This window comes from Artemia franciscana, chromosome 13 (genome assembly GCF_032884065.1).
Source record: "Artemia franciscana chromosome 13, ASM3288406v1, whole genome shotgun sequence".
NCBI classification, from domain to species: Eukaryota; Metazoa; Arthropoda; class Branchiopoda; order Anostraca; family Artemiidae; genus Artemia; species Artemia franciscana.
Window position 1 is genome coordinate 934,197 of NC_088875.1, and position 16,744 is coordinate 950,940.

Genomic DNA, 16,744 nt, shown 5'->3' on the forward strand with positions numbered 1-16,744 from the left:
TACCATTTTTATCAGATTAAGAAAGTGCAGTCAGTGACTATATTCGAATTTCCACTTTTTACGAATATAAACTCGCCTAAATTAGCCAACCCGGCTAAATTTTCTGGTGATACAGGAGGTGAGGCAAATCTTTTTCGTACTAAAAAATTGCAATGATTTTTAATCAAATTTTATAAAATACTGAACTTTTAGTCTTGCAAGGAGGAGAGGAGGGAATAAAGCCTGAGAGAAATTCTTCTGACGGTTCCAGCAATATAAATTGAGCACTAATACTCGTAAATAAAGAGCATGGATTCAAAAAGAAAAACAAGTAAAATCATACTGACATAGTCATAAGAGTACAAATAAAAAGACACCAATAAAGGCACCAATAAAGAGGCCGTCCAAGGGGTGATTTGGTGATCAAATACAATAAAAAAGCAATACAAAATCCAAGACTAAAGAAAAAAGGTCTAAGAGAAGGTAAGGTAGTCACTTAGAAAATTTTAAACGAAATAGATTTCGATGTCAGGGGAAGAAAAATGATAGGTTTCAATACTTTTTTTTCGTAACGGAGATCGCAGATCTTGGATATTATTCGAGGCACCAATTTTTAGTTTTGACAATTTTTCAGGTAGAATAATTTTTTTTAGCTAGCTTTCGCATTTGAGCGAGAGTAAAAAGAACATACATAAAAAATTGTTTTAAAATTTAAACTGATTTCTTTGCCTCATCACTAAAAAAAGTGAGGAGAACATTTTGTGTTAAATCTAATAACATGTTATATTAAAAATTATAACAAAAAACAATATAGGCGAAATACAACAAAATAACAATATAAACGAAAAACATCTTATATTAAAATTTTTTGTTTTAAGGTAAGAAAGGAGAGGAGACGTGAAAGTAGTGTGGAAATGAGCATAGAGTAGAATTGATTGGAATAGAAGTAGCAGTGTGGATTGATTGGAGTGAATACAAAATAAATAAATGAAAAGCAAAAAACAGCATGCACAAACATATCTTAAATTTACTTTAACGATAAACGTAATAAAGAAAACTATGAGACATGTCACATCTCACTAAGCAATCCAGTTAAGCAGAAACTTAATGTTTTCCTCATAAATTATTCAGCAAAAGTCATTAGTATTCAATTGTGAGCAAATAAACGAAAAGCGAATTATTCCACCACATTACAAGGGAGAAAGTAAGGGGGGCCACGGCCCTTCCCTTGTCCTAAAGGAATGACAAAGGCTTTTGAAATGAAAAAAATGGACAGATTTCAGACCCCTAAGCTACAATTATTAGCATTAAAAGTCATAATGACAAAAATATTTACTGAATGTGTAATGATTAAAACGTGAAAATTAATTTTAAACGCGACAAGTTTCACAGTAAACTCTGAAAACGGAAAAATTAATTATTTCATTCTTCATTCTACGCGAGGAATTATCCGTCAGGGATTTCAATACAAGGGAATGCGCAGGTTGAAATATTCATTTGTTTCAAAAGCATCTACAGAATTTCACCATGTTCTTTCTTTCGCAGTTCGGAGTAGTTGACTGTAGTTGTCCAGATTTGACCCCCCCCCCCAAAAAAAAAGTCATTTTGTAAAATGCCTTTTGTAAAATCCCCCTCCCGCGAAAAAATTTTGTATACACACCCTTGCTTAAGACATTCGTTTTTACAGTTTCTAAATTTTGGTTACATTTCTCTGCCAATATTCTTGTCTAATATGGATAGCTAACTCATGCTGTTCTTTGTAGTTAATGTAAAAAATTGTACGATTTAAATTAGTTTTTTTCATTTGATAGCAGATGAATAATAGTACCTTAAATATTTCACCAGAATATCACGTAGTTCGGAGTAGTTGACTGTAGTTGCAGGCATTATAGAACTTGAAAAATGGTTTTATTTTGTTGGGGACGAAAATTGTACAGTCATAGTGGACATTAAAGGCTATAAGGATATGTAGATCTTTTGCCCATTCCTTTTCTTGGGCTAACTATATGAGCTTGATTATAAGGAAAATATTGCATGGGGCGATCATTTATCTCAGCTAGGGTAAATCAAAAATGGTCATTTTGAAAGACATAATTTAGAGAAGATTGGTGAAACTAAAAAGAAAGGAAAAAAAATTGTAATTCCTTTATACTAATTATTATTAACAACCATTACTTTGCACAATGATTTTTTAACTAAAGTAGCAACAAAAGATTTTTAGCAACCAAATCTAAGAGAAAACTATTTTGGTATCAAAGACTTTAACTTCCGGCACATTCCTGAGAGGGATATAAAAAAGTATTTTTCAAAAGAAAAAAAATCTACAGACCATGAAACGGACTGGCCAGTCGATAGACTACCAGTTTTAATACTGTGAGTTACAAATATAAGTTTTGACGTAGAATTCCTCAAACTGCTTTTCAAAGTACCGCAGGCAAACTCATACAAAGAATGAGGATCGCTATTGCAACATTCAAGTGAATGTTTGTTACCGTATTTGAGAATATATTGGCCATCAGAAAACTAAGAGCCCCCTATTTTGGAGCATGAATTGCCACATTCCCAGCTATTTATGTAATTTCTTCTCTGAAGGGAGCACTGCATGTTAATATATATATATATATATATATATATATATATATATATATATATATATATATATATATATATATATATATATATATATATATATATATATCACATTCGCTAATTCTCGATATTTCATTCAAGAACTTTCTGTATATGGCGTGGACTGAAACCTGAATAATTCAAATAAGTTACCTAGTCATAAAAGGAAAAATGATTGTAAATTATAGTCAAGTTTCGTTTCATTGACTAATCAATAACGTTGGCACATAATCACAGTTCCACGTTCAATAAAACCAGATGCATTAGCCAATTAATCTTTGTTGTCTAAAAGCATTAGTCAGGTAAACGACCTTTTCTCAGTGTGGTCCAGTGGCACCAATCCAAAATGTAGGGGGGGGGAGGCGATCAAAATATATATATTTCAGAATCTAAATGGTGGGATTTTTTTTCAATTTTTACCAAAGAAAATATCAAAAAGTGTACTTCCCTATAAAAATACCAAAAAGGGTATTTTTGAAATCTAGGGGACTGAGAAATCCAATGCAAGCAAATACTCCCCCCCCCCCTGATTGGCACCACGGGTCTGGTCAGCTGTCACAAACGAACAGGGCTAGAGTTCGACTATATCATACCAAACATGAGTAGGGATTTCTTCCAGAAATACCTCTGAGAATTCCTCGCCCAGAATCTTTTATTTCGCAAAAACAGGCTGAACTGCAAAAAAATATGAATAATTTCGGCATATGAATTTCCCTTTGAGGTCAAGACAACCTAACAAGGGGTCTAAGATTCCATAAGGACACACTAATCAGGTTTTAGAAGGCAGGTCTATTCAAATATTCAGGAGCTCCATTTCCACATGATTCCTGATTTGTCGCTAAATGCAAATAATCCATAACAACCTATTCATCCGCATAAATTTTTTCAGGGGGTATGGGGCAAACTTGCAAACATTTTTGTGGGTGAATTAATCGGGGATAATATTCAATGAATGTTAAAAAAAATTTGGGCTTTTATAGATTGTTATCTTCAAGGCGGAAAAGACCTGAAGACTCCTTTGTCCTTCTCTTGAATATAATTAACAAGAATCGGAGAAACAATATAAAACAAGCATGTAGGACACGGCACACTTATAGAAAACATTATTATTTTTGTTTGTTTTATGTTCCAACTGTTTACTTTAATCAGAAAGACTTATTTTTAAATTAATTAACTGGACAAAAACACCAATTAACACAAACACTTTCACAGAATAATAAAACAAATCGAAGAAACAAGCAACAAAAAATAAAAAAAGAGTAGCGAAAAAAGTAGAAGTCATCCTAGCATAATTTTAACCCAATTCAAAATTAAAACTAGATTTATATTTGTTTTGATTTATATAGTTTTCACTTCTTTGATTTGGGAATTACTTAACAGCCACAACATACATAACAGTAACGTAATGATCGGTTTCCAAGAAGCGTAATAAGAGCAGAGCCAACATAAATAACACAGGGGGTTACAGGGGGTTATTACGCCCTTCCACAATTTCTACCATAAGCTACCGAAATTCACAGTAGTCTGTTCCACCCTTAGAATTTCAAAGCCTTTGGCTCCACTTTTTTCTTTAATGTTTCCAGCAAAGAAAAATGTTTTCAGTAAACTACAACTTTTCGGGCTCAATAAGCATCGCAAGGGATACCAAAGGCAGCTACAAGGCAGCTTTCGTTTTTCATGTGCAGACGGATTTTTTACTCTAACCTGGATGGATTTTTTTACTCCTAACATGGTGAGTAGAATGAAAGCCATGTTGCGCTTTAATTAAAAGCTATCGCAAGCGAAATGTTCGCACGCTTAGTAATTTACCATGTTACTTACTATGGCGAACTAAAATTTCCGCGGCGCAGGTTAAGAACAGACCCTAAAGCGACTTAATTCTCGGATAATTTTTTTAAACTATTAAGCATGAAGTCTTAAATTGTACCCCTCTACATCGCCCAACGAAACAAAAGGATGCCTAAACAGCGGTATATTTGATACAGTGAATATCCATCTTGTTAATGTCGACATTCACCAGCGAATGTCTGAAATTTCTTTTTCTCTGTTTGGATTTAGTTAGCTTTACGAATTAGCTTTTTCAGTCTTATGCAAACTTTGATGGTAGAAGTTAAAGATAGGATATGTTAAATTAGGTCATAAATCTCAGAAATGGGTTAAAAACTTAACCTAATCAACCCAAATTGTCACCATCGAACCTTGCATAAAACTCAAAAAGTTGGCTGGCTAATGAAAGAAAGGTTGAGATGGCTAGGCCACGTTCTGCGGAAGAGGGATGACAGATTGCCAAAGATTGTCCTTTTTGGCCAACCGTCTGGGGCTACAAGGAAAGCAGGTCGTCCTTGTCTGGGTTGGGAGGAGGTCATAAACAAAGATTTAAAGGAAATGGGAACTTCCTGGGAGGGTGTAAAGAGGGAGGCCTTGAATAGATTAGGTTGGAGGAGGAGCGTGCGTAGCTGTGTTGGCCCCAGGCGGCTTGGTGCTGCAGTGAGTTATTTGTAGTAGTAGTAGCAGTAGTAGTAATGCTGACTAAATCCAAGGATAAAAAAAAGTATTTCGGACACTCACCAATTTCGGACGTTCACGGTAAAATATTCAACATTTTAAGCTCTGAAGATGAGCTAGAGCAATAACTCAGAATTTATCAGATTTGGGTAGGCTTCATTGCAAGGGGCCTCCCATGAACTTACTATTCACTAATAATCGGCTTTCAGCGAAGGAGGCCGCTTTACTCAAAACTCTCAGGCCGAGTCCCACTGCCTTCCCACGATTACACTTAACTCACTTCAGACAACAATTGCAAAACAATATAACAGTTTTAACTTCCGCTCAAAAATTTTCTTCTAGCTAATGAACATTTTTGCAAAGAGCTGCAAATACATTAAGCATTGAAATTGTGTAAGATGGAATTATGGCAAAACAGTTGAAGCAGATATTTAGGAAACACTGTGTAACCTACCTTTGTCTTCTGACTGTGGTTCAGGCTCTTCTGGCGGTGGTGGCGTCCGCGTCACTGCAAAGAAAAAACCAGGTCCAAGAAAAAAGAAGGTGCGTTGATTGAAAGTAAGTTGTGCAAAAGTCCTACACTGAGCAAACAAAGTTTCCGTAACAAAAGTTCAAGAGTATGGAAGAAAGATAGAAAAAAGAAAGAAACTAAGGGTGAAAGCAAAGAAAGTAGGAGAAAGAGGCCAAGAGATATGGAGAAAACATAAGAAAAAAATCAATCATGGTGTTACCACTTATTGTTTAAAGGGTATTCAAGAACTGAGATGAAAGGTCACATGCAAGAGAGGAGGATCGCATAAAGACTTGGAAGCATACAGTCCAGTTAATCTGGACTATGTATAAGATTAATTTTTAAATCTTATATTAGATTAATTTTATTAATAAACTTATATCAGCTTAATTTTTACACGGCTACTAATGATAACAGAAACAAATAAGTAAGATGAGACAATTTCACTCTCAAGAAAAGTGTTGGGGCTTTGCTAAGAATAAAACTAAGAGGGTCACACGGGGTCCCCATGTGGACCATTTCAAAAAGCATAAAAAATTGTGCCAAATGGCGGAACTCAAACCTTTTGGGTGCTTACAGAATACAAGAAAAAACAGAGAAAGAAGAAACAAGATTCAGTCGAGCTCCACCATAACTGAAATTAGGGAGTTAATCTTTCCTGTACTTTACTAAGGAAAAAGTTAGAATTCCAGCACAAATTAGTTAAATCATCATTATCTTTGCGGTTTCCATTCTTTTCTAAATATCAGTAAACAAAACAAAGGGATGCAAACATCGAAGCCTTAAAAAGTAAAGAATAACCCTTACGAGAGCAAGAATAGATTTGTTACAGTTTCATAATATTCCAATTCTTCTTTATTTTTGTGTTTTACAAGCAGTTGTTGATCAAAATCAACTTCGCATGAAATGAGTCCATCTTTCTAAGCAAGTTCCTGCTTTCTCGTGCATTTCCTTTTTCTTAATGAAGAAAGGATTAGATGAACTACTTTGTTAGACTACTCAATGAAAATAGCGTCATATATATACTTTTTTAGACCACAAATGGTCATTTAGATTAAACTTTATTTCGATATTGACATACCGAAAAAAGGGAAGCCTTATGAACTGGGATACATATGATCAGCCGTGCTAATCGACCATTTATGTCTGAAAACCAATAAATATTCTTGATTTATCAATCATAATTTATTGATCTTGATTTATCTAAAACTTTTACCCCACAGCTTTTTGAAGCAATTATGACATGTTTCACAACAATATAACGCTTGAAGAACCCTAAACTTAAATTGTAGGTCTAAAGCCATGATTCCCAACGTGGGGTGGTGCAGGCCCCACCGATGGGGCACGGCAGTATTTTGGTGGATCATGGACAGGACCTCCACCCTTTGGCTGTTGTGTAACACGTGTTGTATTCATGATTTATCTTTCACTAGTATAAAATATGCCTATAGGATGAGCCAAGAAAAAATACCCAGTCAATGGCCTTTTAAGCTCCAATCAGGTGAAGACACGTAAAATTTTGAATGAAAAAAAATTAAATATTACGAGTGGGGCACCAGGATTTTCGAAATGCCTAAGTAGGGCATGGCCAAAAATCGGCCGGGAAGGACCGGTCTAAAGCAATTGTTAAACAAAATTTATCTTATGCTTTTCATTCTTCTGCACCAGAGTTTACGCAAAAATATTACTTCGCCCATTCTGGCCGAACTCCTTAGTATCTTCTTAGTCCTAAGCAAACGGAGTCTTTCAAACAAAGCCCATGCGAGGGATGATTCCGTTCAGATTATATTCTTAAAAATATGAGACCCTACATAAATGGTATGACTCCCTCATGTCTGTAAATATGGCCTGAGAGCTTTTCCTTGGGGAATTTCTCAAATAGTATAAGAAACTGATAAGAGAAGAAATTTACATTCTTATTTAAGAATAAATAAATAAAACAGACATTGACCTCTATTATTATACAAAGAAATTTTCAGATCTGTTCAATCGGATATTCCTGAATTTAGACAGTACTTGAAATCCAGACCTTAAAATAAAATCCGTTTTAAGTGTTCATGTTTAAGCCGTACTTCCAGTGACACGGGTTGTCCATACCCTTATTGTTATTCTTTAATTGGGCAAGTTTAATACCGTTGGTGTCTTTATATTAGAAAGTCCAACACCGTTGGTGTATTTATATTTTGGAAAGTTGAGCTGAAAATTAAGAAACTTTTAGAGATCTAAGCCGCCGATAAAGAAGTAACCAAGCAGGAGACAAGTTGATCGAATGAACAAAATAATATACTCACAGTCTCGTTTCGTTCTAAAGACAGCGGTGTATGTCAAGTCCGTCAAATCTGCAGTTGAAGAGTTATCATCTTCAGCATCAGTACTACTTGACTTGTCGGACTCTTCTATCCGTATCCTTAAAAACAGAGCAATGAAAAAACGGAAAAAAACACAAACCCACAAAAAATTGCAAAAGAGGCGATTTTGACGCCATAGTGTTCCTTAAAGTTAGTACAAAAAATTTCTTCTATTCCTATCCTTAAAACCAGAGCAATGAAAAAACGGAAAAAAAGCATAAACCCACAAAAAATTGCAAAAGAGGCGATTTTGACGCCATAGTGTTCCTTAAAGTTAGTACAAAAAATTTCTAAAACATCCCCCTTAATTGTAGTCCCGTTTACACCTAATAGTATCAAAAAGAAGCAGGAGTAGAATTTCTTCAGATTTAATGTCTACGAAGTTAATTAATTAAGAATTCTTGTTACTTCTGAACCTTGTGAATTGGTTTCAGATGTCTAAGCTCTGTTATCTTAGTTTACACTTCAGCGTCCTTTAAGGAGCAAAGGGACTCAAATTTTGGCCAAAAATAAGTCTTTATGACGAAAGAGTCAATTCATTATAGATGTAGTATGTAGAGTGCAAATGAATTAAACTCTTCCTTGCTTTGAGACCTTTAGCCCTTCACAGGTTCCTACCGAGAGACAGGGTATCCCTCTTCTCAAGAAAGAGGATTTCTTGTTTTTTCATCTATTGATGTAAAATCAGAACCACTCTTTTTTTTAAATCCATAAGTTTAGATGCGACTGCCACCATTTGAAACCCTAAGCCCCATTAAAATGTGCTTTCTTATTTCAAAGATTTGCGAATTAAAATGTGATTAGCATTTCTTGTAGAATTGCCCGAACTATTAATTAAATAGGAGAGCCATCCTCATTGGAACAAAGAATAAGCCAAGACTAATCGCGAGAGTGCCATTTTGTTGTTTTCCCTTGAGCTATTGCAGACCGTTTGAAGGATAGTGTTAAAGCAGGATATTGAGAGACCATAGGGAAAGTAAATATACCTTGATTGGTATTACATTCTGGGAATCTCATAAAGCAGAGCAATGGGACATAATGTGCCATAAAATGTCATGACTTGCTATAAGTGGCTCTGTAGTCAAAAGTTCTGTCATCAGAGATAATATCTAAGATTCGCTTCCAGAGGAGCTTGGAAAGTAAAATCTTTTTATTTCTTATTTTTTGTTTGGAGATCGAAAAAGTTCTTTGTTCCCTTAAAACTGCGACTTCTTAACAGTAACGTCATATCAGTTCTGTTATATGATCGCAAGTCCTTTGAACTTGATAAAAAGACGTAGAAAAGACTAACGTGGTTGGAAAATAAGCACCCGAGGCGCATATCAAATGTCAAACCCCAAAAACAAGAAGAACAATAGGGAATTTCATAAGACAGTGGGATTTTTTAGGAACATTTTAAGAACAGATCGAAAAAGTTCTATGTTCCCTTAAAACTGCGACTTTTTAACAGTAACGTCATATCAGTTCTGTTTTATGATCGCAAGTCCTTTGAACTTGATAAAAAGACGTAGAAAAGACTAACATGGTTGGAAAATAAGCACCCGAGGCGCATATCAAATGTCAAATACCAAAAACAAGAAGAACAATAGGTAATTTTTTAAGACAGTGGGATTTTTTAAGAACAGTAAAACTGTTCATTTTAGTTTTATTGATTTTATGCTCTTGTAAGTTGTTTTTTCTTATTTGTATTGCTGAGGACGGCCCATGGACATCGGGCCGAAATATTCATTCTAATTTGTTTCCCACTGTCTTAAAAAATTCCCTATTGTTCTTCTTGTTTTTGGTGTTTGTGATGGAAAGGCAGTGTGGTCTTCATCGTTATTTATATCAAATGTCGGCTGACCAAAAAAATCAGTAACGCTGGGATTTACCGGAGGACTGGCAAGCTGCTTATTTTTCGAGCGGTATAGAAAAAAAAACGGAATTAACCTGAATGAGTCCTTCGGATGGAGGAGTTAAGAATCCCGAACCAAATGCAGCAATGGCAGCCACGTGGGCTTCAATTGAAAGGGAAACCGAGAAATACGCTCAGGCGCATATATAATCGTAATTTTAATTTGTGTACACGTCATGACAACCCCAGTGGGAGGATATCCTACACGCAGAAACCATGCACGATGTATGCCCAGGTTTCGTTGATGGCCCAGGCGCCACAGATGGGTAACTAAAATCTAAGGGGGTTACTGCTTCTTGAAAGGAAATATATCATGAAGTAGCAACTACGGTAGCATTTATTGACGAGAACTTCCAGAATGAAAAGAAAAGGCTAAGCATATTAAGAAATGTCCATTTGTCACTACATTAATTAGACTTGTTTGTAATATTGAGACTAAACTTTTGACCTGAACGAACCTAGGTTTTTATATTCAGCGATTCCAACATACTTCATCACGTGAATCAAATACAGAACCAATAGTATTATTTATCTACTGATTATTATGGATGAATAATTATTATTTATCCAGTTATTAATTAACTTGACACAGAATCCACAATCCAAAGCAATAATAAAACCAACAAAGACCCTTTTTATTAGAGGAAGTAGTTGTAGTGGTACAACAGAGAACAGTGAAAGTTATGGAAACAAGTAGGGGTTTGACAAGAGGTCAGGGCATGAGCAAAATGCAAGAGGTAGCTTAGATAGCCACTAAACCAGCACTAAATGTAGCCAATAAGTATAAATGGGAAGACGACTCAACCATCGCAATAACAGCGACAGAAAAAGAGTATCCGTTTATTTCTGATTACCTGAAACTGGACAATCACATTAGTAAAATTACTAATAATGTCAGTCGGTCACTTTCTATTCAAAAGTTATTTTAATAAATTGGTTCCGATGAAAACCCTAGTTTCACATCCCTGAATAATTTTTTTCTATCGTTAGAAAGACACTGGCACTCACGTAAATTAGGTTTACTACAGATCAGTCTACCTTTCTCCTTGAAGGGAGGCTAGGTACGGTGTCATCTGAGACTGGTCAATTTTCAGCCGAAACCTTTACAAAGTACCAGAAAGTAAGATAATTCGACCTAACTTGGAACCAAGCCAGTTGCTACCTAACATCAAGGTTCAATATAAAATAACGCACCTTTATTTAAGTCAATATAATTAATCAAACAATTAACTAAGAAAACAAATTAAGTTAATTAAGCGATAGAATTAAAACGATAAACTATATTAAGACTGAAAATTATTTCAATGTGAACTTAGTCCCTTAATACTGAAGAATCTTCACCCAAATTCAGCTTTTTATCCATCTTATTTTCTAATTATACCGTGACATTAAAATACGGACAATAAGAATCTGAATATTGAATCTATGAATCTGAATGAATCTGAAGTAAAGAATAGACATTGGCAGTTGTTGGACTTCGTTTGCTGCCTGATTCTCTGAGGTTTGTCTCTTACTATTCCAAATAAAAAAAAAGCCAAGAAAGATTCACCCAGAGGTTGGACAAAATTCCTAAGGAGATAGATGTCTCTGCATGTGGGATAGAATCAAAAAGGGCAGAAATGCCCTAAATGTTCAGGTATTTTTTCTCATAGTGAGTATAGTGGCACTGAATGCTGTAGCGTCGCATATCAACATATATCAAAATAATTAAGATTATTGGGTGATAAGACTAAAACTAAAGCAAACGAAATGCACTTTAACTTGAACCAAGTTAGACACATAATCGTTGGAAAAAATATCGAACATTTTTAACTAAATCACTTTTAAATTAATACAGCATAATCTTAAACAATTATAACATGGTTTGGATTGCATAATGTCTTCCATTTTGTTTCTCTTAAGGGCTGTTCTGATAGGTGGGGCGGGGAAGATTTTCCTTAGTGGAAGGGGTCAAAATATGAAACTTCATTGTACTGTACTTCAATTGGCACTGTTCTTCAATCTTCTCCAAAAACCTTAAGAAGGAATGGGGAAATCTTCTTGTTTCTAAGATTTATATTCCTATGAATTTTCCTACTACAAGTATACGAAATATGGAGATCAGACTAGTGTAGACATGGTAGTATAGATTAAAATCCAGTTGAATTTACTATGTGAAGATGAAATTATGCAAAGAAAAGTCAAACAGTTCGTGATAACGAACTGTAAGTAAGGAGCGACCCAGCTCAATAGTAACTGAAACTCTAAAAAATGGAATTTTGATACCAATAGATACACCAAAAGAATTTCAAGTTCAATCAACAGTTACTAGCCTGAGAAAATTCACTTTACTTTCGAAAAAAGGGGGAAACATCCCCTAAAAGTCATAGAATCTTAATAAAAGTACCACCATCAGATTGAGCGTATCAGAGAACACTACTTTAGAGGTTTCAAGCTCCTATCTACAAAAATGTGCAATTTTTCATTTTTTGCCAAAAAGATCACAGATGCGTGTTAATTTTTTTTTTTTTTTCAAGGGTGATCGTATCGACCCAGTGGTCCTATAATATCGCGAGAGGACTCATTCGAACGGAAATAAAAAGTTCTAATGCACTTTTTGAGTGACCAAAACAATTAGAGGGCAACTAGGCCCCCTCCCACGCTCATTTTTCCCAAAGTCACCGGATCAAAATTTTGAGATAGTCATTTTGTTCAGCATAGTCGAAAAATTTAATAGCTATATCTTTGAGGACGACTTAATCCCCCAAAGTCCCAGGGGGAAGGGCTGCAAGTTAAGAACTTTGTCTATTGTCTATATATAGTATTGGTTATTAGGAAGCATACAGACGTTTTCCGGGGAAATTTTTTCTGGTGGGGTAGGGCTTACGTGGGAGAATCTTTCCATGGAGGAATTTTTCATGGGAGAAGAGAATTTTAATGAAGGGGCGCTGGATTTCCCAGTATTATTTAAAAACATACAGAAATGAAATAAAAAACAACAAATTTTTTCAACTGAAAGTAAGGAGCTACAGTAAAACTTAAAACGAATAGAAATTATTACGTATATGACGGTTTTCGCCTCCTCGTCAACACCTCACTCCTTACGTTAAAGTAGTTTTAGTAATTTCAAAAGAATTATTTATTCTAATTAAACGGCCTTTGTGATTCAGGGATCATTCTTAAAGAATTGGAACAAAATTCGAAATATAGCGTTAAGAGCGAGGTATTGACAATGGGGCAAATCCCCTCATATAATTAATAATTTCTGTTCGTTTTAAGTTGTAATACAGTTTCTTACTTTCAGTTAAAAAAATAGCTGCTTACTTTCAGTTTAAATTCAATTTATGTAAAAGAAACAAGAATCCATTTGAAGGTCTCAATCAAAGCTTGTTGAAGTTCAATGTTTCTTTAGAACACAAACATCGTGAGCGTTTAAATAACAAGGAACACATGCCAAAATTATGGAAAGAAGAAAACATGAAGGTTTTTTGAATATTTTAAAATAATTCATTAAAGATAGTTCAAACTGTCATATCCAACTAATCCAATTACTCCAGTTAATGTGTATATTAGCTATTACTGGCTGTATTCAGCTATCCAAAGAAAAAATATTTTTGGCTTTTTTTCCATAAAAAAAGGAGAAAATACTATAGTGACCAATTAACAACGAGCGACCGTCCACCCATAGCAAGTAAGAGTAAAAACACTCAACTATCTTGGGTTTTCAGTAAAGAGCAAATTATACAAGATGATTCATAGCAACGTTGAGGGGACGGTGACTTATTTCTAATGTGTTGTCACTTACGTCCGTTTAAGCTTCATTATTGCTATTTAAGATGATTAAAAGAATACCATTGTTTTTGGTTTACTTAATATCTTTCATAGATCGAAGTTTTCGGTTTTTTATTGAAGAACAAATATTTGCGGATCAGAAGACAAAAAATATGCGGATTACTTACTCCACTCACCTGTGGGTGAAAAAAACAAAAAACAGATAGCCTCTCCTCTTGACTTGGCCTGTTTGCACAGGGGTGCTGAAGACGAAGTTATAAGAGAAGAACAGAGCGGTTTCAGAAAAGATAGAGGATATGTCAATCAAATTTTCACTCTTAGGTTAATAATTAAGAACTGCCTGAGTTAACAAACATCTTTGGTCCGGCGTTTTATAGATTATCAGCAAGCGTACCATTCTGTTGATAGAAAAGATTTAGCAAAGGTCTTATCCTTATATGGTATACCTGACAAATAAATTAGGTAGGAAATAAGGTTGGCAGCTGGTTTCGTATTGAATGAGGAGTTAAGCAGGGCTATGTTCTATCCCCCTTTACAAGGATCATTTTGATGGACTTTACCCTAAGTAACACAGGAAAGGCAATAGGAGAATGCTGGATCAAATGGGGAAGTAAAAAAATCCTGGACTTAGATTACGCTGATGATTTAAGCATCCTAGATGAAAGGGTGAGCAGAATAATTAAACTTTTATAGGTTTTACGAGTTCAGGGTGCTAGAATAGGTTTGAAAATTAATGTTAAGAAGACTAAGTCGCTAAGGCTAGAAATAAGTGAAGATGGGTAACAATAATGGTTACGGATGGTAATGATGGGTAACGAAGATGGTACGTTGGGTAACGAAAAGATTCATCAGGAGGACAGCTTCATTTACCTTGGTAGCATCAAACAGTTCGTGGTAACGAGTTATAAGTAAGGAGCGACCCGGCTCAATAGTAACCGAAACTTTAAAAAACGGAATTTTGATACCAATAGATACATGAAAAAATCGGATTTTTATGCTGATTTTAAATATACAAGTTTCATAAGTTTAATCCTAGTTTATTCCTAGACATCAATAGTTACGAGCCTGAGAAAATGCACCTTATTTTCAAAAAAGGAGAAACAGTCCCTAAAAGTAATAGAACCTTAAAGAAAATCACACCGCCAGGTTCAGCATGTCAGAAAACTTTACTGCAGAGGTTTCCATCTCTGATCTGCACTAATGTGGAATTTTGTACTTTTTGCCAGAAGAAAGACCACGGATGCGCGTTTATTTGTTGTTGTTTTTTGTCAGGGGTGATCGTATCGATCTATTGGTCCTAGAATCTCGCGAGAGGGCTCATTCGAGAGAAAGTAAAAAGTTCTAGTGCCCTTTTTAAGTCACCAAAAAAAATGGAGAGCAACTAGTGAAAGAACATTAAGAGCCTTGGCTATTCTACTTTCAATATCTTCACTGCTCCCACCGTCTTTACTAACGATTGAGTAAAAACAAACAAGTTTATTTTAATTGAAACTAAGGAGCGACATTAAAAATTAAAACAAACAGAAATTATTCTCTATATGAAAGGGGCTGTCCCCTGCTCAATGCCCCGCTCTTTACGCTAGAGTTTGATTCTGTCACAACTATACTGTTTAAAACAACAAAAACTTTAGCGTAAAAACCTCGACTCAGTTTCATAAATCTTCCCAAATTAAAAATAAAATATAATATATAATAATTGTATTTTTTCCTATTAGAAAGATAAAAAATGAACTTAAGCTCTATAAGAGTGTTAAACATAGACAAAAAAACTTATTAAGCTAGACACCTTTTAATTCTCTCAAATAAAATTTCTTTTAAAATTTAATTGGAAGTTTTGGTTGTTTTTGTTTAAACAGAAAGAAGAAAAAACTTACTTGGGGCTAATTCCGCCTGGCGGTCGGTCTTTGTTGAAACTTTTCCTGAGAGTTTGACCGTGCTTAAACTCACTAATTGGACTATCTGGAGGAGGGCCACCAATGGGAATAACACGTTTAAGGTCAACAACGTATACAGACACGTTGCTTAAGTGACACGAGGCTCCAATCTAGAATAATTTTTTTTTACAATGGACCTTTAGATATGGATGAAATCGCTAAGAACTCTAGCTACTCTGGCTAGCTTCGTCTTCGATTTTTCACTGTGTAATTTTACAAGTTTACCTAAAAACAGCACCATCTTAAAATTCAAATTTAAAACAAAAATAAACAAAAGTATAAACTTCTACTCAGTTAGATCATAAAATAAGATAGGGATCTAGATAAAAGGTTTTAAGAATATATCTAATGAATCATAATCCGGTTCGCAAATACCGACGAAGACCCCGCTTTTAGCAGTGGTATAATACAGTCAAGAAAATCAGTGGTAAAACAGTCAAAAATGTTGACTTTAATCTTGATGATCCCGCGAAACTACAGCTAACTCATTAAATAAACACCTTGCCGCTATTGTACAAACCCTCCCTGCTCTCTCATGTAATATTCCCAGCCCCTCCCCAGCATCAGACCAGGATGTCCCTGTAGTACAGCCTGTTGATGTTGAGGCAAAAATACGTAAACTAAAGAGAACTTCAATATACCCCCTTGACATCCCCAATACCCCCTTTCTGACATCCCAGAAAGGTGTTAGATTGGATTTTTATAGAGTCCGACCAATTACCTTAACACCGATATTCTCGAAACTGTATGAGAGCTTCGCAGCAGATTGGCTTAAAGAGACGATCCTTGAGCTTACAAATGAACAACAATTCAGAAACATGAAAGGTTTATCAACAACACATTACTTGGTCAGTCTCCTCGATACTGTATATAAATTACTCAATCTCCTTTTTATTGACCTCCAAAAGGCTTTTGATCTAGTTAGTCATAATGTTTTAGTTGAATAATTGCTTAGTGAATTTAATGTATCCCATTTTCTAGTCAATATTATTGTATCTTTTCTGTCAAATGAGAGTCAAGTTGTTGAGTATAAAATGTTTATTCTGATTCACTCCCTATTTCTTGCGGAGTTCCGCAGGGCACGCTTTTAGGTCCTTTACTATTTTTGGTAATGATTAACAATCTTAATAATGAATCAGCCAATCAATGGAAGTTTGTGGATGACATGTCATTG

At 35.0% G+C, this 16,744-nt stretch overlaps 1 protein-coding gene across 4 annotated transcripts in view; it reads right to left on the bottom strand.

Annotated features, from left to right (window-relative positions):
* The window catches only part of LOC136034357 (katanin p80 WD40 repeat-containing subunit B1-like), a 202,235-nt gene that overhangs the window by 83,751 nt on the left and 101,740 nt on the right, over window positions 1-16,744 (bottom strand). For 3 of the 4 annotated variants that reach the window (XM_065715488.1, XM_065715491.1, XM_065715490.1), the window contains 3 exons: window positions 15,511-15,680; window positions 7,915-8,030; window positions 5,567-5,620 (listed from right to left, as the gene is read on the bottom strand). In XM_065715488.1, coding sequence (XP_065571560.1) covers window positions 5,567-5,620; window positions 7,915-8,030; window positions 15,511-15,680 — 340 coding nt within the window. The remainder of the gene's footprint in view (window positions 1-5,566; window positions 5,621-7,914; window positions 8,031-15,510; window positions 15,681-16,744) is intronic. The other variant, XM_065715489.1, reaches the window with a different exon arrangement.